Here is a 22,035-nt window from a genome sequence, read left to right on the forward strand (position 1 = left end):
GTGACGTCACTGGTCATTTGCTGTTTTCGAAAATGTAATAAATATTACTTCATAACGGTTATCCTTGGTAAAATTGTATCATAGAAACTGATCAATGAGTCTTAAAAAGGATATACTTTAATTGTCAAACATGAGTGATGCTTTATGTTGGAAATGTAAGAATATTGTGAAATGTTTAGTTCGTTGCCTCGCTTGGGAACCAATAAATGCTTGTTGAGGCCGTAATTATTTCAAAATCTTTACTATGGCTTTTTTAGATTATTTCGCAATTCGTATCGTAATGATCGATTTTCAGGCAACAGCTTTCCATTAGAGAGCTCAGAAGGCATTGAAGATGGTAACAAGCAAATGTAATACTTTTCAAACTTTAACATTCATTTTATGAAATAGTAGCAAGTACCTGTCCATTCATTTTCATTTAAAACATAACTTTATTTCTGTCACTTTTGAAGTAAACAACATAACAATGCATAGAAAATAGTAATTTTACAGAGAAAGAGACTGAGATGTGCCCACAAGAAGCTTGGAGAAGCTTATAAACGTGAACACCCCTTTATAAAATAAAAATGTGACGAAATATGAAACAACAAAACGAGAGAGAGAGAGAGGGTGAAAAAAGGGGATCACAACTATTTAAGATGAAAAAGGCTAAAACAGAACCAAGAAACTGTTAGTCACAGATGGTTGGTAATAAGATTATGCCTCAACTCCCTTTAATAGTAATAATTGAGAGACATTAATTGAGAGACATTTAATAACATTATCGGGGAGTGAATCCCAGAGTTTAGAAGCTTGGGCACGAACACTGTGTTGTAAGGAAGTGAGTCTAAACGTGGAATCGATATACAATTACATGTATACGGGTAGGATACGAATGCGTGTCATTACATACATTACAGAAACTATTAACATGGAAAAGAAGAGTAGCTAGTATCATTTTAAATAAAAACACCGGTATGGTAACGATTTATATCACAAACTGAAAGGGTGTTCATATGAACGAAAAAAAAAACATAGTTGGATGATGAATATATTCTTTACTGAAAACAGAACGAAATGGCCTTTTTGGAGGATAAAGATTTAAGAAGCATATGTACTGCCCTAAATAATACTAAAATTGGATATGCAAGGTAGAATAAGAGTGTTGTAACGAAAAAATAAGGATATTCCCAGGTAGCAGGTAAATAAGGCGATTTTTAATTCCGATACCATTTTAATGGAGATATACCGGATGTGATCTTTCCAAGAGAGATGTGTGTCAATATAAACTTCATGGAACTTGTTAGACATTTGTAGTTTATCCACCCTACGAAACGTATAATATCTTTTTCATGATACTGTATTGATGCTAAATTAATGTATTTAACAATTTTATCATACCATCACCTTAAGCCGATAATTATTGGTTAATGTTAAAAAGGTTTGAGGTCGTATAAATACGTCATTACACAGACAATAGTTTTAATTAACTGATTTTAAATGATTAATTTATTGTCCATAACTAGCAAATGTTAACATATTGACACAGATTATACACACATATATCAATTGTCAAATTATGTTGTTAAGACAAATTTGTCTCAAGAAGTTTAACAGTATAAACATTTGAATGTAACTCACAGAGAATTGAACCCTCATAGGCATAGCTGATTCAAAAATATTCCAAATTTGGAATCTTTACTTCAATAGTAGCAGGTAAAACCTAGCATAGCTTAAAATGAAAGGCGAAAGTGAACAAAGGATAGCTTCAAAATATCAAAATATAAACTTCTTTTAATATTCCTTATATTCCTTATTTGACATACCTGATAAAGACTAACAAAAGTTAGTACTTCCTATTAAATTCTGCCAAACATTTTAAACCGTGTTTAGAAAAGGCCACGTAGACATATTGTACAACAACGTGTGCTTCAGTTTCATTGTAAGTCGTATGCAAGTATTTCCCCAACTTTACAGTTATCTTTCTAACTCCGGTCATATGAACGTATCTGTAGGTAACCGCATATCATAATTACACCTACTCAAAGGTCCATTAATAACGAGATTTCATTTTTTATACTTTTAATCCAGTTTGGTACCGATATACAATAGTTCACACTTAGTTTACAATAGAAAGTGCCACCCATACTCAAATTTTAACTAGCATTTTATTACCACATTAAAAGTAATTAACCACATTGAAATATTTAGCGGTCTATTTTACTCAGAGGCTGTGAATTATTTCAAGGATCAGAGCTTCTATAGAAAATTATTTTAGAAAAATTCTACCGATCTTTTACGTGTAAACATTTCGGGCGAATACTGAAGGTCTTTAGGAGTGCCTGATAATGGAACAAATTGAAAAACGCACGCCAGAAGATGTGTTACTCTACGTAATAATGGCTCTACATTATAATGATTGTAAAGATCGTGCGTTCATCAACTCCCAACATATGGTTAATTAAATGAAGCTCCTCCATGAAATGTTGACCGTCCTTTTGTCTTCAGATTTTTGTCTTGCTCTAAGCTATCAAGCGCTTCTTGCTCGCTTATGTGAAACCAACTTTGAGGTATATCAGCAGGTTTGCAGTCAAAAGTGAGCGCGATCCAGTCGTTTTGAGTAGCAAATAGCCATTGCCAAAAGCGCTTACCGAAGTCACCGTTCGTCGGGCGAATGTCCCAATTTGGGAAACGCCGTTTGTACATTGCGCAAGGAAGTGTTTCATTGCCGACTGTAAATGTGGCATTTCGTAGGAGTAATGAAGAATTACAATCCTCCAATACAAGTTTCGATGTCTCTGAATAAGCTTCCCCTTTCATTCCCCTGGGGCGATGAAGGAAGGAAGAATGAACCGAGTGGCTCTCCATGATGTTATCGCATGGGCTCCCACACATAGGGCACACCTCATCACACAGATTCGATAAGCCAGTTTCGGTCTTAAAAGAAGAGAAGCTGTACTGAAAATCATCATACACCCCTACTTCGTTAAACTTTTTTCTAAAGTACTTTCCTAAGCATTTCTTCAAAATGGTAGAAACTAATGAAAATTCTGCTCCAACATAAATAGACTCGATTTCTTTTACAAATGGTCCAAGTTCGTCAAAACAATTCTGCAATTCGTTGACCCACTCTTGAAACGTTGTCTCTGAAGATACTCGTTGGTCGACAATTTTTATCTTTCGTAATCGAGTGTCTGATATTTCCTTTTGCCTGGTACGGATATCTTTGTCTATCCTCTTGCAGCATTTCTCCCACTCTCGTTGTAAGTAATTCTCAGCCTGCTGCTTCATAGAATGTCGATACCAATCATCAGCATACAGGAAATGGTACAAGCTATCCACGCGTGATGACCACTCCTGATCACGTACCACCGACTGCTTCAGTAAATCCCAAGGTAGTTGCAGCCTTCTGGTGTAATTAGCATACTGAATATTATTCAGCACATACTTCTTCAAGTGTTCAATTTCCATATCTATGTCTTTTCTTAGATAGTAGAAGATGTAATCTGCAGCACGGTTGTTTATATTAGTTTGACCATAGAAATCAATGAAGTGATCCTGTATCATATAGTATTCTTCACTGAATATTTCACTCAATTCATCTTCGTTTTCCTTACTGTCCCTATAAACCTCTTCAAACGCTCGTCCGCATAAATGCAAAAGTGCTTTTGCGATGAGAAGATGAGGAAGCTTAAATCTGTCACGTTGAGACGATAATTCCATTAGAGTTTTCCGAACCACCAACTGAAATATATTTGTGTCAAAATATTTACCCCTCTGATTTTGAAGTTCACTTATTTGAAGGTCGATTACTTGCTTTACGTATGTACTGGCCTGTTCTGTTTCATTTCGAATGATGCCATCTTCTCCTTCCTCATCTTTGTGAACGGCTCCATGTTGCTCGCTCATACGTTTATGCCGGATCCACGCCTTTACATATTTTACGTGAATGTACTTAGCAAATTCAGGTAGTTCAACATGCTTCTCTATTCCCCCTTCTTGGGATATTAGGTTTTGAATTTCATTTCCAACTGCCATATCCCTGGTCATCCGTAGAAGTAACTTTTCGGACAATGATTTCAAAGAGGATGTTGTTTTTTGTTGCCGAGTTAAACTGCCTTCTTGCATGAGATTGCCAATCCAAAATCTCCAATTGTCTTTAAAATGCTGTTCTAAAGCGTCTTTATCTTTACCCTGATCACCTGTAGCTTGTAGCATTTTAGTGGCCGTAAATTTAGCTTCCATTAACATCTTTGGAAGATACTTCCTTTGAAGGCTTGGTAAGTTAAATCTTAGTTTTCTGATCTCGTATTCTTCTGAAAGTCTCATAACCGCTCGGTTTTTTGCATCTTTTAGTCCAATCGATATATCGTCGCGGAAGCCCTGGTTGTGTTTCATCATGATATTCTTACGAGGATGGTTTTCAATGTATTCCCGTACCTTCCGGTTTAAAGTTTGTCTTTCATTTTCTACTTCTTCGCTTAAGGAATCTTTCAAAGAATCGATATCAGGAGCTACACCGATTCCAAAACTCGATTCAACTTCTGTTATGCAAGTTTTTGATTTTACCATTACTGCATTCCTCATGTCAACCACCCACCCGTTGTATTCAAGGCAAAATTTGTTATAGTCAACCGCCCTAACACTATCTTGAAAGTTGAAAACGAAATCCTCTTCCTTAAGTGCTTTCCAAACATCTCGTACGCGCTCCGTGAATGTTGTCATTGTTAATTCAGGTGTTATGATCTTATTTTGGATATCCTGGAAGAGCCCGTTCTTTATTTTGATCACCTTTTCGCTATACATGTGATTTGGTGGCGACATTCCTCCCTTCCAAAGACAGGGTATATACTGCAAGTCCTCATCTAGCTTCAGTTCTACAACATCTGAGAATTTCTCATACCTCCCCTCTAATCCTTCCGCTTCCGCAGCAATTTTCGTAGCCGCGTCGAGGGTTTGTTTGATTCTAAAGGTACTCACTTTATTTCTGTCTGCAGCGGTCAAATCAGCTACGCGCTGTTGAACTATTTTGCATTTGCATACTAAATCAACTTCCTTCATCCGCATCAGAGCATGTGCTGCTATTTGGAGTATGCCTGTCATATCACTGTCAATGTTTTCTCCTTCTATATTGAAAATTGTTACGTTAGCAATACTAAAAGCAAACGTGACAAGTTCATTATCGAATCTTCGATCGTCATGATCAATGGATCGTATGCCCTCAGTATCGACAACGATCAAGTAACTGAACCCAAGCGTTTCCGCTAATTTTTCTTCAATTGGGAGAAATCTTATGAAAAGACCCCTCGTGCATCGTCCTGCTCGAACTGGGAAACGCAGACCAAACATACTATTGAGAAGTGTAGACTTACCACTGCTCTGAACACCAACCACACTTACTACCAAAACCTTCGGATCATTTAGTTTGAGACTCAATTGATCTAAAACAGCAGTGACCCATGTAAGAGGCACACGGCCAGTGTCGCCGTCCATTAGTTCTAACGAATGCATCTCCATTACCAAACTAGCGGCAATTGATGGGAACAAAGCAATATTTTTTGATTGGTGTTTCTTCTCAGAAAGCTCTTCATATGCTTCGAATAATTGCCCAATTTCTCTCATGAAGTGTTCAAATCCAAGATTGTTATCTCGACACTTTTTCAACAGCAACTTACGTTCTTGCCTCATATTTTCACACGTTCGAACAGAGCGACCCTTTTCACCGTCTTTGTCAACCACATCATCAACAGACACAGCTGAAGATTCTTCCTTTAGGCTTTCTTTTTGGCTTAATTCTTCTTCAAGTTTTAGAATGGTTTTCATGCCATCTAATATCGTGTCACTTACTGTTTGGTATATTTTGTCATTTAGGAAGCCAAGGAAATATTGCAAATAATCATGATTATTCTTTTCTCTCTCGATTGTACTGTGATACAGCTTCATAGTGTTTGAAAGCTGAGCTTCCAGCTGAATTTTCCTTTGCTTTGTTTTGGCCTGTATTATTTTTTCTCGTTGCAGTTCGAAAGACTCATCATCATCGTTTTCTGATTCAAAATGGGCTTTATCCAGCTCAACCCATTCCCGCCAAGATTCTTGCAACGGAAAACTCTTTTGTTTAAATTCTAAGACATCCTTGTATTCAACACTTCCAAAGATGTCCTTAACAAAGGTGTGAGCCTTATTACATTCTTTTTTGTCCTCGTCGACATCTAAGTACGTTCTGCATTTCTCTGCTATTTGCTCAATACTCAACAGAGTTTCATTTTGTCTATTTCTATTGCATGAATCCGCTATGATTTCGCAAACCATTCGGCTGATGGTGTCGACCTGAATAGTTTTGACAAAAATCCAGTTATCCTTTTTCGTAGGTAGAGAAGATCTTTCTGATCCATTTGTATTCCTTTTATCTTTGACTGCAATAAATAGCGTCTTGGAAGAAATCTTTTTCAATTCTCTGATTGTGTTGACGTATTCGCTACGCTTTTCTGTCGCAATTATTGCAATGGTTAAATTGGCAGACATGCAAGCAAACTTACGTTGTACAGGATAATCCCTACAATCACCACGTAGGTTGAAAAAAGTAGTGACATTCTTAAATATTTCTCCGTCGTTACCTACCATTGGAAGGAACCAAGCACTTTCGATCGATCCATGCGAAAAACGTGGATCTAACTTGTCATTATCTTTATTTAAAAAGAATGGATGTAACCCATAGCCTTGGCTATAACCTAGCATATAGTTTAGTAATTTCGATTTTGACATCCGTACATTACCGATTCTCAAAACTGATACAGTGTAGGTTGGATATGCTACAATTGGTTGTTCAACAGCAAATGCATCTCCCTCACCTTTCCATTTTTTAACTATTCTTCGGCATGCCCAAAGTAATAGTTGGGGATTTTTGTCTTTGACACCTCCGAGAACTAGAGGTACTGCCAACTGGCAAGCTGATAGCTTTTCTATAATATCTTGTTTGAGAAACTCGTCCGCGCAGTGAAAAATGCAAAAAATAAAGTCACGCATAGAAATATCACTCGGTACAAGATGTTGGGGTAACACAGCTCGATAATCTAAAGAAGTAATTTTTTGCCAAAAAGATGTAACATAGTCTATAGAGGTATGACCATTTCTTACTTTGAGGAAATCTTCCAAAGTCAGTTTACCAGCATTTAAATTACTTATTCCTATCTTATGAAGAAAATCGTCAAAAGGATCGTTCGTATCTGTTCTTTCGTTTCCTACATTCGATGATGTCCCGGGATAAATGCCACCTTTTTCGGCTGGAAGAAATAGAAATATTTGTGATGTGTCAAGTGAAATTAGTTAACTCACCGGTCAAAAGCCACATTATCTTGCTTTCTTATGGCGTAATGACTCATTTCATTATATTATTTATTTGTATTTCCATAATAATTTAAACATGTGGTCTTTCACGATTGAAATAATGCATGGAAAAATATTACTTTCTGTGAAAAATTGTCTAGAGATTCCCCTAAAACTTTTTCTTGCAAAGTTATGTTTTGCAATATTTTAAATATAAATTATGATGTTCTCGTTTGATAATTTCCAAGTCTTTGTTTAAGGTTGATTGGTTAAGTTCAATACAATTGAATTCAAAGAGGAGGTGTAAACAATTTGAGAAATGTGAATCACTTCGAATTACCTAACTCTTCGACTTCTTTTGTAGTCTTCAATCGTTTATGTGTTGATAGGGATGCAACCATTTGTTCATCTTCAACAAACCTTTTGGGAGGAGCTCGTACAATGTTCCAGTTCCTACAAAGAATGATACAAAGTTGTACACCACCGTTTGTAAGTAAGATACTCACCAGTTACTAACATGTTTTGGAACGGGCGACAAACTGATTTGCATTATATTTAGATGAACAAATGGATTAGTGGGTAAACCATCTGATTACAGTTAATATGCAGTGTGTTGTCCATGAAATATAACATTACAACAATAAAATGTTTGACAAAGTATTTCGAACAAATAAAAAATATATATATTTAGCTTTCTCATAATGCATTAATTATGATGATAAATACAGCAATAAGAATTATACGAATTAATGGTTTAAATGTACCCAAGACCAGTTATCAGAACTTTCAAGGCACAGGAAATAGCACAAATCAATCCAATGTAAACACAAAAATTGACGATAGAAGTAATAATAGATGTTTTTTTTAAATCCACAGTAATCAAGTAAATTTTGACTTTATTCTTAGAAGTATTGATACCTGGTGCAGGCCGAATGTAAGGTATTTATGCCATTAACATGTTGTTACACTTACAGAGATGATTCTCACATTCAATTTTGCTTGCCCTCTTTTAATAGAAAAAAAGTCGGATACAGAAAGGGAAAAAAATCTATGCTAAATTTGAATGTGATGTTAAACTTACCCACTACTTTCTAAGAAAATATCAAAATCCACTTCTTCGGTTGAACATTGTTGACTAATTTCATCTGTTTTACCAGACACCTGACTCCCTTCAGTCATATCCTCTGTAACGCCACTTAAAAGGTAACCTTCAAATGACAAGAGGAATACATTACAGATGAAGAGCGTTCAATTCTATGACATAGCGGCTGTATTTTTCAGTGTTTGGATTGAATAGTTAAGTAGTAAGACTCTTATGGTGATAAAAGCAGTAACATCTCATTCTAAATACCAACACAGTGCAGTCAATTGGATATTCGCAGCTTCTTTTAAAACTTAAAATCACCTGATTGACTCCATTTTACTTCAGAATTCAACGCCTTTGCTAGTTCTTCGTAGTAAAAACACCCTTCCAACGCAAGAAGGAACGAATTGAATGCGGTCTCCTCTTTGGTTTCGAGAAATGAAATGAATAAACGGACACGTTGCTTTCGTTTTGCAGTGGCTTTCAGTGCATCTACTTCAGTACTAGTTAATGTACCATTGCTAGTGAGAATCTCTATGAGACTGAAGGGATCAAAATCTTCTTCCATGAGTGATTGTACTCTCATCAGAGCTCGTTTCCATTGATCTTTTATGGTGAAAACTGTGAAATATTGGTGTTAAGAGAGAAAACAGAACAAATTAGTGAAATATTACTGTTATCAAGTTAGCTTCATCCGCTATGTTAGCGGAAATAATCGTGATTCACGACATACAGATCGTTGTTGAACTACTTCAGTTCTTCATGTTTTAAAGTAGTTTATTCCATTTCTATGTAACGGGCATGCATTTTGGGCAAAATTAGCAGAAAAGCAAAGTGGAAGGTGAAGCAGACGTTGAATAATGGTATGTGTCAACTTTTGTCAAATAATATCTTATAATACACCTCTATGCCCCATAACAGCTAAGAACAACTTCTTTCAGAAGTTATTATCGTCATGATGGTCCTTCAGACAGAAGATCGAAGACCTCCAAGAGCCCGATATGACGCCATTTAGAAACTTTCCTTATACCGTAGCAACGTTGTGTGATACTATAAACTCCTAAGCCATATTTAATGTTGCCAGATTCATACTCACTGGGCTGTTTTAAGACATTGCTAGCATCCGTCACCTCTTTGGTGTCGTAAGACAGTTTTATTGACAATTTTCCATCTTCGAGTATCGTTATTGTTTCTTTTTGTGTCCTCTCGTTATACATTGTCATGAGTTTTTTCAAGAGTCTTCCACTGTGGATGTCTCCGATCAGTTGATCCAGGGAATCTTTAGATGGTACTTTCAATCGAAATACAATGCTTCCCTTTTCGCAATCAACAAGATGTACTTTAAATTCTCTTCGAAACTCGGTATCCAGCCGCTTTTTACTTGATAAAAGGAACTCCTCAAACTCTGCCATGGCACCACTTGGTACGTTTGACTTCATCGTCAATGTCACCTCTGTCACAGAAAAAGAAGTCGTGGTTGTATAAAATTTTGATACCAATAATAATGTTATTAGAATGTTATCTAAAGAAAATAAAACCTGAACAAAACAATAAATACACTTAGTGTCACATTTCATTCATTGGCTTGATAAAATCTTTTCTTGTTAATCTTTCAGAGTTGTATCGCAATTGCAAGAAATACGTAATTGGAACGATTTAAATTAGACGTAGATTAGAATGATCAATGATATCTAGCAGCTTGCTTATTTTTCCCAAAATCTTGGACAATTTCACCTCGATTGACTATCGTTATTATTCAATTTTCCGCAGAATTGTAATATGTTAAATATTTACCTGGACAAAGAGACATATCATTGAAATCTTCAATGATGCCTTGCAGCCGTGTAAGCTGAGTAGATCTAACAGCCTCCAGGAGGTGTAATGTATCCCCACTTGTCCAAATCTTCTTACGTCGGCACACATGCATAAACTCCCGTTTAGGATTGATACTTCCTTGAATTCTTTCCAAGGATTTGTGATCCATATTGAAGTATTTACACAGTAGGTCAATATCTGAGACATCCATGGATTCGATTAGTCTATCCATCATGTCTAGATAGTCGAATGCATGTTGTCTCGATTTCTCTTCGTTGGCTCCTGAAGTTTAATATACGAAAACATAGAAATTGTTTGGTAGAAATATTGCTATTGTAATTTGTAGAGCTCTCATTCTGAGATTAGTAAGTAACACATGACTGTGTATATGTAGGGCTTTGTATCCAGGACCACTGGTTATAGGAGTAAACCTAATTACCTATATCACATCCAACAAGACTTGAGCATGATGCGGCTCTACGTGTCTTAGTTTCCGTCACCTAAAAATTGTTTATAAAAACGGTTGTATATAATTTGACACTGAAATTTTGGCCAATAAATATGACAAAAAGGTTAGTATAGTTTATCTTTTTACCCCAAGTTGTTAATTAAAAAGTACTCACCATGTTGTAAGAGTTCTTTAAACTGTTTCTCTTCGTATATAAGCTCAATTGATTTTCGTTCCCTTAGTGAACCTATCAAGTCATTATCGCCCGTCTCGTCTTTATAAATTGTCAATATATCTTGCAGAAATCTTCCACTGTCAATATTTGTCTTGAGTTTATCCAGCGATTCTGCTGTAGGCACTTTGAATAGCAACTTCATACCAAACTCTTCCTCTTCTACAGATTTCGAATCTCTTCTTTTCCCCATCAAGAATTTTTTGAGTTTGGTAAATGTTGGGTGATTTGGTTTCGTTGGATTTATTTGCACTGTTACTTCTGTTAAAAGTAATAAAATAAATAATAAAAACAAGATAAATACATGAAGTTCGTTATTTTTATGTTACCTGAAACTTGATTAATAAATAAGCCAACATATTTTAATACAATGGGATAAAAGGCAAATAGTATGGAGCTATAATGAACCACAAGGCAGGTCAGGGAGAACACTTTGAACAAATATGCACTCTAACAACACAGTTACTTGAATCCTTTTTGAACGTATTTGGTTAACATTCTGTACTCGAACAAGTATCATAAATGTCTATTTCGTTAATTGACACATTTATGACAATTTTTTTTTGGCAATCGTTGACCTTGGACGCAAGCCAGCCATCATCATAAATTGATGCAATGAATTATGTGGACATCATAGGTGTTAATTATTTCTTGATAATTGGAGTAGATTGTACAAGAATATGCAAAACTGTTCATTGAAAGCCATGTGCAATTCATGCCACTAGTTGTCAAGAAGAATGTCGTCAATTCTAGTATACATGATTTGTCACTGCCAGTAACAAAAAGGAACCATATGAAGCATTACACTAACCTGGCCATAGAGACATATCATTGTGTCTTGCAGATATGATGTTCTCCAGGTTTGTAAGCTTATTCGACCTAACAGCGTCCACCAGTCTTGACCTGTCCTTGCTTGTCCAAATTTTATTTTGTCGACACACGTGTATGAACTTTCGTTTAGGATTGCTACTTCCACGAATTTTTGCCATAGAGTTGGAATCAATTTTGAAGTAATCACACAATAGTTCAATGTCTGATATATTAATGGCCTGGATGAGCCTATCCATCGTGTCTAGGTAATCAAAAGTAGATTGTTCTTCATTGTAACCTGAACATAAACGTAAGATGGAGGTAAATGTTATAAAAAAAAAACATTCAATAACAAAATATCAAACTAAATGGTATAGTAGGTCTCTGATATACGGTTTATTCATGCAGTATTGCATTATTTGGGCCTGCAAAACAAGTAAGTATTTGCTTCGGAAATTTCTTTTTACCTTTTAAGGGTTTGTCTAAAATGCTTCTGGCTTAAAAGTACTTTTTACCAAGGTAGACAGCTTGATGAATTTGTTTCCGAAAGCCTTCATTATACAAATAATGAATGATCATGAGTGCAATAGTGCAAATATTTCACAAGTTGAAAGATGTAATTTGTTCCATTCAACGAGGCGCATATTTGCACTATTGCACGAATGGAAACATTTCATTTTTTGTTTTATACAACATATTATATAAAGATGGGTAAAATGCACTCATGCAACAGATTTTTTTGAACAGGCATGTTTCACTGCTCTGTTACCATTGAAAAAAAGTGCTACCAAAAAAGTATAACCCGTGGTTCTATTACATAGAGTGGAATTGAGCGGATTTTGCATGCAATCAACGAGCAATTGACCAATCAAATGACCAGAATACAATTAGGTGTTGTATAATAGCTACTAAACCTCCCTTGTGCGACATCAATGGCATTAAAAATACCCAGACCTACCTGCTTCAAAACTGGCAAGACTTGAGCATGATGATAATGACGACGTTTCACCTGACAAGGAACAAAAAAACATCACATTAGTTAAGTTCATTCATTAGAACCCTTCTGTACCCTTTATATAAGCAGACGCCAATACAACAAATTTAGAAAAAAAAAAAACTTTGGATTAAAGATGTGTTACAAAATCGTCTTACCTACTGAAGTTGACAGCTGTTTTCTGATATTTTCAAGTTTTGACTTGATAAAGTCTAGTCGAATGTGTGGTGTGGATCTGGAACCGTTGATCGGCTTGTATAGGCGCTTTGCCACATTTCTTCCAAACACATCACTTTCATTATCTTCTAGTAACTTGTCAAGGGCTCGCTTGGAAGTAATTCTCAGGGAGAGGGACTTGGCTTCATCGCAAAGTTTCACGAAGTGTATATCATACTCCCCACGAAAGAAAACGTATAGCTGTATACTTGCTTCCTTTGGAAATAGTGAACTCTCCCACAATGTGCCGCTCTCCAGCAACGAAACCTTTTTATGTGATCCTGAAGCTGGAAGCTTCACCAAAAAGTTACCTTGTAATTCTGGTGATTAAAATGACATATAGAGTTTCGTGACTGATTTGAGTATAGAATCGTTTTTGGAAACTCTTATAGTTGAATGCAAGCTCAATTGATTTTCTGTATGAGCTCTGATTTATTTTTATACTATCATAGAAACTTTCACCACGCTATTAAGGATACACAAACCCAGTCATGATTGTTTAGCTTATGTGACATAAATCTTCCTATTTCAAACAGCTAGGAAACTTTTGCTACGTCGGGACATATCTTTGTCTACAAGTCGTGCCTAGGAATGTCGCCTTTGCAAAGCTGTGTTTTTATAGTGACACCATGATGTTGCTGTATCTTTTCTTTTCTTGTTTTCATATTTGGAAGGTATAACGTTAACGTGCTGACAATAAAACAAATAACGATAGATGGAAGAATTAAGAGGCAAACACCTGTGATATATCCCAAATGGATTAATACGTTTCAAAGCTATTCGGGCTGTTGTTTATGAAACTAACTTTATCCAATGATTGTTGCGTTTGTGTCTTCGACGTAATATTAATATTTTCAATTATTCACCCCGTCTGATCAATTAACATCGTTGTCCTTTCTAACACATGAAGCATCGGTTAACTACGTTGATAAACAAGTGTTATACATTAAACTAGATTTGATATAAGCAGTATACATATTTTACTCTAAAAATTTCCAAGTATATCAATACAGTTGTATCAAATAGTTGAAAACCACATATTTGAGATCAACTTTGATTTCATACAAGGAATTCTTTTTAATTGAAGGTTAGCATAGAATGGGTGTTCGAAAAGTATTTATGCAACAGTTTTTTTGCATCATTGTATATGTCTTCCGATGAGCGAGAATATACCAAGGTCTAGGATATGTGATACAATTGAACATATGACAGATCCCAAATGTATGCTCTGTGGTTATTCTAGTTCAGTTTCAAAGCGGCCTTTTGTCTGGTGATATTTCTTACCTGGAAAGGACAGTATCATGTCATGCTTGGCGTTGATATCTTGAAGATATTTTAACTTGTATTTATTGCATGCCTCCTTTAAGCGGAGAATTGGTATTTTATTACACAACAGAAATTTAACCAATGTTTTTCCAAGATCATTGCTGTTGGTATTTGGTACTTGAAAGTATTCAAGTAACTTCCTTGCGTCAGACTCTTGTATTGCTGTAGCAATATGTAATAAGTGGGAGAGACAAAGAAACGATTCGTCTGGGACACTGTATAATTCTGTAAAATATGGGAATGAATAAAAGAGAAGGCGTTCAATGATAACATAGTTTATCGTAATTGTTAATTTAGCACACGCGTGAGTAGTAGGCAGAGAGAAGATAAGAATAATCATAACGGCTTATTACTCTTGGCATACAATATGCAAATAAACATTGCTCATATGAATATACTATTGATAAAAGTAGATATCAGGACATTAATGTAACCTCATATTTTCGAAGATATTACCTTGTAAATCTTCAATTTCCTTGATGACCCGTTTCGTTTCCTTTCTTAGCTTTTCTCCAAGTGTTCTATACCAGGCAGAGACTTCCAGTACTTCAGCAAATCTCAAAAGCCACCTATCATCATAATGTTTGCATTGTAGAGCAGACCTAGTAATCATTACTCTTTCCTCCCGAGACTTTCTTGCTTTTATCTGATTCTCGTCTTCTTCATCGACGATATTCTTCTGAACCAGTGCAGCTAAAACATGTATTGGCTCAAACTCTTCTAATAGTTCTTTCATCATTCCGTCCAATACTTTTGTTTGAACGTACTCCATCCTCTGCACAGAAATAATTCAAAAACACTTTTAAAAATCTATTGATTATAAGTTATGACTGATGTTTGCACGATTAAAATTTAAAAAAGTGTAGTATTTGTTCAAGCAGGAATCAGGATCTGACGCTTATTTCTTTTGGACTGTTTTATATTAGTATCACTTGCCAAAACAATATCGGAAAGAGATTTTGAAGAAATTCATTACAACATTCGTCATGAGTATTTTATCCTTTTCTTAATTTAGCAAAATGACGTTCGTGGTTCGGTTATATATAGATATTAATCTCTGCTGTTATTGGTCACCTTTAGTGAACCCGGCGGCTAGCAATACAAAACCATTGACCGTAACTTAGTAATGCTATTAGGTGAACGACGTATATCACTGTCACAGTTTGGGATCTAATGAAAAAGCGATGTCAAAGAATGGTATGTTCTGTGTGGTGTCGTTGACCTACAAACATTAACTTATCATACTGGTATCATTATTTCCCAGCCTATACTGTACTGGAATCAACTGTAACCATAATGTCAGAAGTGTCAACTCCTTGATGACGTAATCGTGAGCTACTCACATCATTGTTCATGAGTAGCCAAACTAATAACTATTAAAAGATCATTGTAGGGAGAATTTAAACTGCAGGCGCAACGTTAAGCAGCCAATGTAAATAGTGTTCGAAATCGTAGCAGGTGTATGCTAAAGTAATGCCACTGATGGCTAGAAAACATGAGTGGAATATATATATATATATATATATATATATATATATATATATATATATATATATATATATATATATATATATATATATATATATATATATATATATATATATGTATATATATATATATATATATATATGTATATATATATATATATATATATATATATATATATATATATATATATATATATATATACATTTATATATATATATATATATATATATATATATATATAGGACGGCGAAGAAGAATAGATGAAGATGCCCCTTTGCTATACTACTCTAGTAGGCCTATGATAAGTTATATGATCGTAGCCTAACGTATATCATATGTTGGATGCACGTTTGTAAGACAAGTAATGCCAAAGCTACTTATTATATAGCGCACATTTAAGTACATCACAAGTTTCAGTGTTGACTCTGAAGCACTAAGTCTAAACCTTGTATTACTTACACATTAATTTATGCATGAGAGATTTCACTGGTCCTTGATGCTTGCATGGAAAAGCTGCTCTGTGAACTTGACGGAGTATTACATAGCTTGTTGTGATGCAATGTTTGAGATTAAACTCTCTCGTAAATTGTGCTTGTTTATCTTGAACACTTTTGCAATATTTTGAAGCAACGAGTATTGGTTTATCGTTTCTTTCACATTCAGTGATTTGATTTCCTGATTCCTGCTTGAAAGAACCCTTACAGCAAATAAATATGTTGAATCATTCAGAGAGCCGTAAGGAAATGAGACATAGGTTAAAGTAAACAAAGTCTTTATGAAAGAATCAAGTTAAAACATAATATTATTTTGCTTGGCAGTCATCATAATAAAAAGAAGCAATATTTTAGCTTCTAATATTTCACAATTGTGTGGTGCTGTACCGCTAAACTATAAATAAGAGGCGATGAAAGTGGGTTAATTATGATGAGTAAAAACTTGAAGAGACAGTTTTAACTCTATGAAAATGGGCAACTTATAACAAGTTTTTTTTTTCAGAATTGTGAGGAACCCTACACTCTGTCGTCTCTGTTTTCTCAAAATTAAGTTATAGATAAAGATATTTACTTTTCATTTAAAAGGAGTTCATTTTAATATTGAAGGAAAAAAGCAAGATTAGGAAAAGGGAAAAAAGAGTTAAACAGGAGGCAGAGAAATGTTATTAAATATGAAGTGTACGAACTTTGAAAAGCAGCTTAAATTTGTGATCATGAATACTTTTCATTTATGGAGATGAGAGACATTCCTCCTTAATTTATTGCACCATCCACCCCTTTGACCTCCTTTGACCTCTGACTTTTCTATTGTAAAGGTTTTTATGGTACTTTACAACTGCCTTTACCACTCTGACCTACAGTACCAAACATATACAGTCAAATATATATTTAACATTTTACTTCATTATCATGGTTACCAATGGTTTCTTACAGTAGTAGACATATCAATTACACATGTTAATGTTGCTATATAGCAACCATGCATATATATCACGTGGTACACCCACATTCTAAGTACTTGACTTATCCAGCTATATAGCTTTCCTATTCATAGTTATACCTTGTTTGTTTAATTTGGTAGTTGACTTCATATCTTTGAAATTTCTTATGTACTGATCAAAGTAAATTACTAACGCAAACTACATCTTTATTGTGACGTACAATGTTATTTCCGAGTATGCTGAACGTCTGTTTCGAAACATGGCGGTGAAATATTGAAACTTTTGTAACATAACGAAATACTAGAATCGTTATCAGTTACAATATGTAGCAGCTGCCGGCAGATATGACACGAAAACGAAAGGGAAAAAAATAAATGGGTTGTCCATTTTCAACCTTCAAAAATCGCTTTGGCTACGACTTTAAACGCAATGGACACTGAACATCATACCCAGAAATTTCTTTATTTCTTAGTCAAACATAGCAATATTCTTTTAGCTATTTGACGGGACATGCTATCATAAATATCTCATCCCTAAGATAACGACGAAAGTAGGCTCACGGCAGTAGTATTCATGATAAGGTAACTGCACGACAAGACAACATTTACAAGCACTAGACTATGGAAACAGAATACTGTTATTAAGACAACTAACACTGTCCCCAATTCACATATATATCACAGCCCCTGGTTTATATATCTTCTCTTCCTCCTTCCCATATCCTACGCACGATTCTATCCTAATATATGGGTCATTCCATATCAAATCACCAAATTTTGGAGAATGCTGTAGTTCGACATCTTTTAATAAAATTCCCAAATTTATTGTATCATTGGAACACCATGATATAAGCATATTCTGCAAATTTCATTTGCATTGCTCCAAAATTGGCCGATTTATCATACTTTGATGCGAATATAGTCTATCCCATAGAACAGGAAAGTAACAAATTAGGCTACAAAAACATTGTCTTGTGGTGTTAAGTTAACTTAAAAGTGTCAAAATATTAGATTTTGGTATTTTTCACTAAAAAATGTGCTATTTTTAGTAATTAATTGCTCCTAAACCATTGCTTTAGGGTACTTGACTCTTTCAGAGGTTATTATGTCTAGTACAAACAATACAAAATAATGATTACAATGCTTTCCTATAGGGTCATTCCATATCAAATCACCAAATTTTGGGGTATGTTGTAGTTCGACATCTTTGCAAAATTCCCAAATTAATTGTATGAGTGGACCACCATAAAATAAGCATATTCTGAAAATTTCAGTTGCATTGCTTTACTATTGGCCGATTTAAAATTATTTGAAATTCCGCAATTTGTCGCCACCATGGCATTTTGGCATTTTCTTGACTTTTGAGGTCTCATTTCTCAGCAATTGAACATTCTACTACCTTTCTATTACAGATGCCTATAGAGTCTAACCCATAGAACAGGAAAAGAAAAAATTAGGCTACAAAATATATTGTCTTGTGGAGTTAGGTCAACTTAAAAGTGCCAAAATATTTGATTTTTGTACTTTTCACTAAAAAATGTGCTATTTTTAGTGATGAATTGCTCCTAAACCAATGCTTCAGGGTACTTGATTCTTTCAGAGGTTATTATGTCTAGTACAAACATTACAAAATAATGATTACAACACTTTCCTATCATATGTTTGCAAGTTGTGCAACTCTAAAGTTGCTATATCATGCTGCGATTCAGCATGAGGTTTGGGTTTTGATGCCAATTCTTTACCAAAGTAACCATGTTAGAGCTGTCAGGGTTTATACTTTATTAATGAGTATAAAGTTCTTACACATTAACAAATTTCAGGGTTCTAGCTGTTCTCAATATTAATTTATGAAGTTGTTAAGTTGCTCCGATGTTAAAAAGAGGTCGTTTTTGACGGCCAATAACTCAAAACACGTCAAATTAAAAAAAAATTGATATTTTTTTCTGCAAAAGATATAGTACCACCCTGTTTGTACAAAAAAATTCAGGAGGGTGTTTTGCCTTATTTTGAAATGAAAAATCCTTGGGATTTTTACAAAAAACGTTTTGCCTGTTTTGATGTTCCATGTGTTTTGAGCCTGGGTATTGTACTATACTTCAAGGTCATTCATTTCAATACTGTGCAGTTTTTAATTTCATATAAAAAAAAATACTATTTGCAATGTACTTGTCAGCTCCTGGTTGAATTTATTTCATAAGAAGACTTATAAAATGAACTTCAACCAGTACACACCTATGTATGTACAGTGTGTACAGTACATACACTGTACTGGGTGTATATGTACGGAGTGCCATGAGTGCCAAAAGACTATGTTTAAACTAACACTAATATACACACTGTACATATACAATTGGTTGAATTAGAAGACTTTACTATAGAATTAATTTCAACCAGTACATAGATGTATATACAGTACAAAACTGTCCTGGGTGTACATGTACAGTGTGTTAGTGTGTTGTTCAAACATAGTCTTCTGGCACTCATGGCACTCCGTACATATACACTCAGTACAGTGTATGTACTGTACACACTGTAGATACATGTACTGGTTGAAATTCATTTTATAAGTCTTCTAATTAAATGAATTCAACCAGGAGCAGACAAGTACATTGCAAATAGAATTTTTTTATATGAAATAAAAAAATGCACAGTATTGAACTGAATGACCTTGAAGTGCAGTACAATACCTCAATACAGTACAATAGGCTCAAAACACATGGAACATCAAAACAGGCAAAAACGTTTTTTGTAAAAATCCCAAACTTTGAGGATTTTTCATTTCAAAATAAGGCAAAACACCCTCCTGAAATTTTTTGTACAAACAGGGTGGTACTATATCTCTTCCAGAAAAAAAATATCAATTTTTTTTAATATGACGCGTTTTGAGTTATTGGCCGTCAAAAACGACCTATTTTGTACATCGGAGCAACTTAACAACTTCATAAATTAATATTGAGAACAGCTAGAACCCTGAAATTTGTTAATGTGTAAGAACTTTATACTCATTAATAAAGTATAAACCCTGACAGCTCTAACATGGTTACTTTGATAAAAAATTGGCATCAAAACCCCTACCTCATGCTGAATCGCAGCATGAAATAGCAACTTTAGAGTTGCACAACTTGCAAACATATTATAGAAAAGCAGTGTAATCATTATTTTGTAATAGTTGTAGTAGACATAATAACCTCTGAAAGAATCAAGTACCATGAAACAATGGTTTAGGAGCAATTCATCACTAAAAATAGCACATTTTTTAGTGAAAAGTACAAAAATCAAATATTTTGGCACTTTTAAGTTGACCCTAACTCCACAAGACAATATATTTTGTAGCCTAATGTGTTCTTTTCCTGTTCTATGGGTTAGACGCTATAGGCATCTATAATAGAAAGGTAGTAGAATGTTCAATTGCTGAGAAATGAGACCTCAAAAGTCAAGAAAATGCCAACATGCCATGGTGGCGACAAATTGCGGAATTTCAAAGTATGATAAATCGGCCAATTGTAAAGCAATGCAACTGAAATTTTCAGAATATGCTTATTTTATGGTGGTCCAATCATAAAATAAATTTGGGAATTTTTGGAAAGGGTGCAGCAACAGCCATCCGTGATTTGACACGGAATGACCCTATAACATATTTGCAAGTTGTGCAGCTCTAAAGTTGCTATTTCATGATGCGATTCAGCATGAGAAAGGGTTTTTGATGCCAAATTTTGACCAAAGTAACCATGTTAGAGCTGTCAAGGCTTATACTTTAATTATATTCTCAATATTAATGTATGAATTTGTTAAGTTGCTCCAATGTACAAAAGAGGTCGTATTTGATAGCCAATAATTCAACATGTGTCATGTTAAAAAATCATATTCCTTTTTTCTGACAGAGATTTCAGGAGGGTGTTTTGCCTTACTTTGAAATAAAAAATCCTCAAAGTTTGGGATTTATACAAAACAACGTTTTTGCCTGCTTTGATGTTCCACATGTTTTGAGCCTGGGTATTGTACTTCAAGGTCATTCAATTCAATACTGTGCAGTTTTAAATGTCATATAATCAATAACTAGTAATAATATTAACATAAATTAATATTGAGAAAAGCTAGAACCATGGCATTAATTATAAAGATAGAAGGATTTTTACTTGCTGAGAAATGAGAGCTCAAAATTCAAGAAAATGCCAAAATTCCAGTGGCGAAAAATTGCAGAATTTCAAAGTGTTATAATTCGACCAATTGGGAAGCAATGCAACTGAAATTTTCAGAATATACTTATTTCATGGTGTTCTAATCATACAAAAATATGAATGTTTGGAGAGGTTGCAGCAACAGCCATCCGTAATTTGATATGCAATGACCCATATGCCTAACGTTAAACTGCATTGGTTACGGAGTGAGTGCAGGGGCATTGGAGGTGTTCATGAAAAATTTAGCAACATTGCCTTCTCTCCAAAGTCGTCGATTCTTTGTCATGAAATACTATAGAATCACGTAAATATAGGTAGCATATGGAAGGTCAGGTTGAGGCACATGTCGACGGTTGTGATACTCACAAAACAATGAATGAAGCTTATAACACATTGTACAAAATACGTATTTAATAGCGCCATATTGTTATACTTAGCCATATTGAGGCGTTTCCTTTGTTGTTAACTGCGTCATAACATTCGAACTTACCAGTTCCTGATTACTGCCTTCCTAATGAATTATTATTGATTTAATCTCCAGCGATATTCTGAAATGCGAAATGTAGCCATTCCATTCCCAGTAACATCTTGATCTGGTTACTGAATTATGAAAAATTAACGTTGATAAAATGGCGACAATAACAGTGACATTACTCACTGCCGCGTTGAAGATCACGTGAGTCATGTGTAACCTCAGCATTATGATAT

General features: G+C 34.7%; 1 protein-coding gene across 3 annotated transcripts; it reads right to left on the bottom strand.

The window, feature by feature from the left end:
* Window positions 1-959: 959 nt before the first annotated feature.
* On the bottom strand, window positions 960-22,035 carry LOC139981586 (interferon-induced very large GTPase 1-like). Of its 3 annotated transcripts, none has more exons than XM_071994125.1 (13): window positions 21,818-22,034; window positions 14,684-15,002; window positions 14,186-14,452; window positions 12,844-13,221; window positions 12,650-12,700; window positions 11,693-11,989; window positions 10,825-11,142; window positions 10,181-10,483; window positions 9,483-9,839; window positions 8,708-9,007; window positions 8,384-8,510; window positions 7,643-7,755; window positions 960-7,259 (listed from the first exon to the last, which is right to left on the bottom strand). In XM_071994125.1, exons 2-13 carry the CDS (start codon window positions 14,997-14,999, stop codon window positions 2,437-2,439), a joined length of 7,650 nt encoding a protein of 2,549 aa, XP_071850226.1. In that variant the 5' UTR covers window positions 15,000-15,002; window positions 21,818-22,034; the 3' UTR covers window positions 960-2,436. The 3 variants fall into 3 exon arrangements, with proteins under 3 accessions (XP_071850226.1, XP_071850310.1, XP_071850394.1); XM_071994209.1 differs by lacking the exon at window positions 21,818-22,034 and adding an exon at window positions 16,175-16,419; XM_071994293.1 differs by lacking the exon at window positions 9,483-9,839 and having other exon boundaries at window positions 21,818-22,035.

The sequence above is a fragment of the Apostichopus japonicus genome, chromosome 1 (genome assembly GCF_037975245.1).
Source record: "Apostichopus japonicus isolate 1M-3 chromosome 1, ASM3797524v1, whole genome shotgun sequence".
Taxonomy (NCBI): domain Eukaryota; kingdom Metazoa; phylum Echinodermata; class Holothuroidea; order Aspidochirotida; family Stichopodidae; genus Apostichopus; species Apostichopus japonicus.

What these genes read in the sequence shown, in the direction of transcription:
- LOC139981586 (XM_071994125.1), bottom strand. Translation starts at nt 14,999, where the DNA reads ATGGAGTACGTTCAAACAAAAGTATTGGACGGAATGATGAAAGAACTA. An exon ending in TGATATGTCTCTATGGCCAG is followed by an intron (nt 11,143 to 11,692) that starts GTTAGTGTAATG and finishes TACTTTTAACAG; the next exon opens with AAGTAACAGTGCAAATAAAT. An exon ending in CAATGTCTTAAAACAGCCCA is followed by an intron (nt 9,008 to 9,482) that starts GTGAGTATGAAT and finishes AATATTTCACAG; the next exon opens with TTTTCACCATAAAAGATCAA.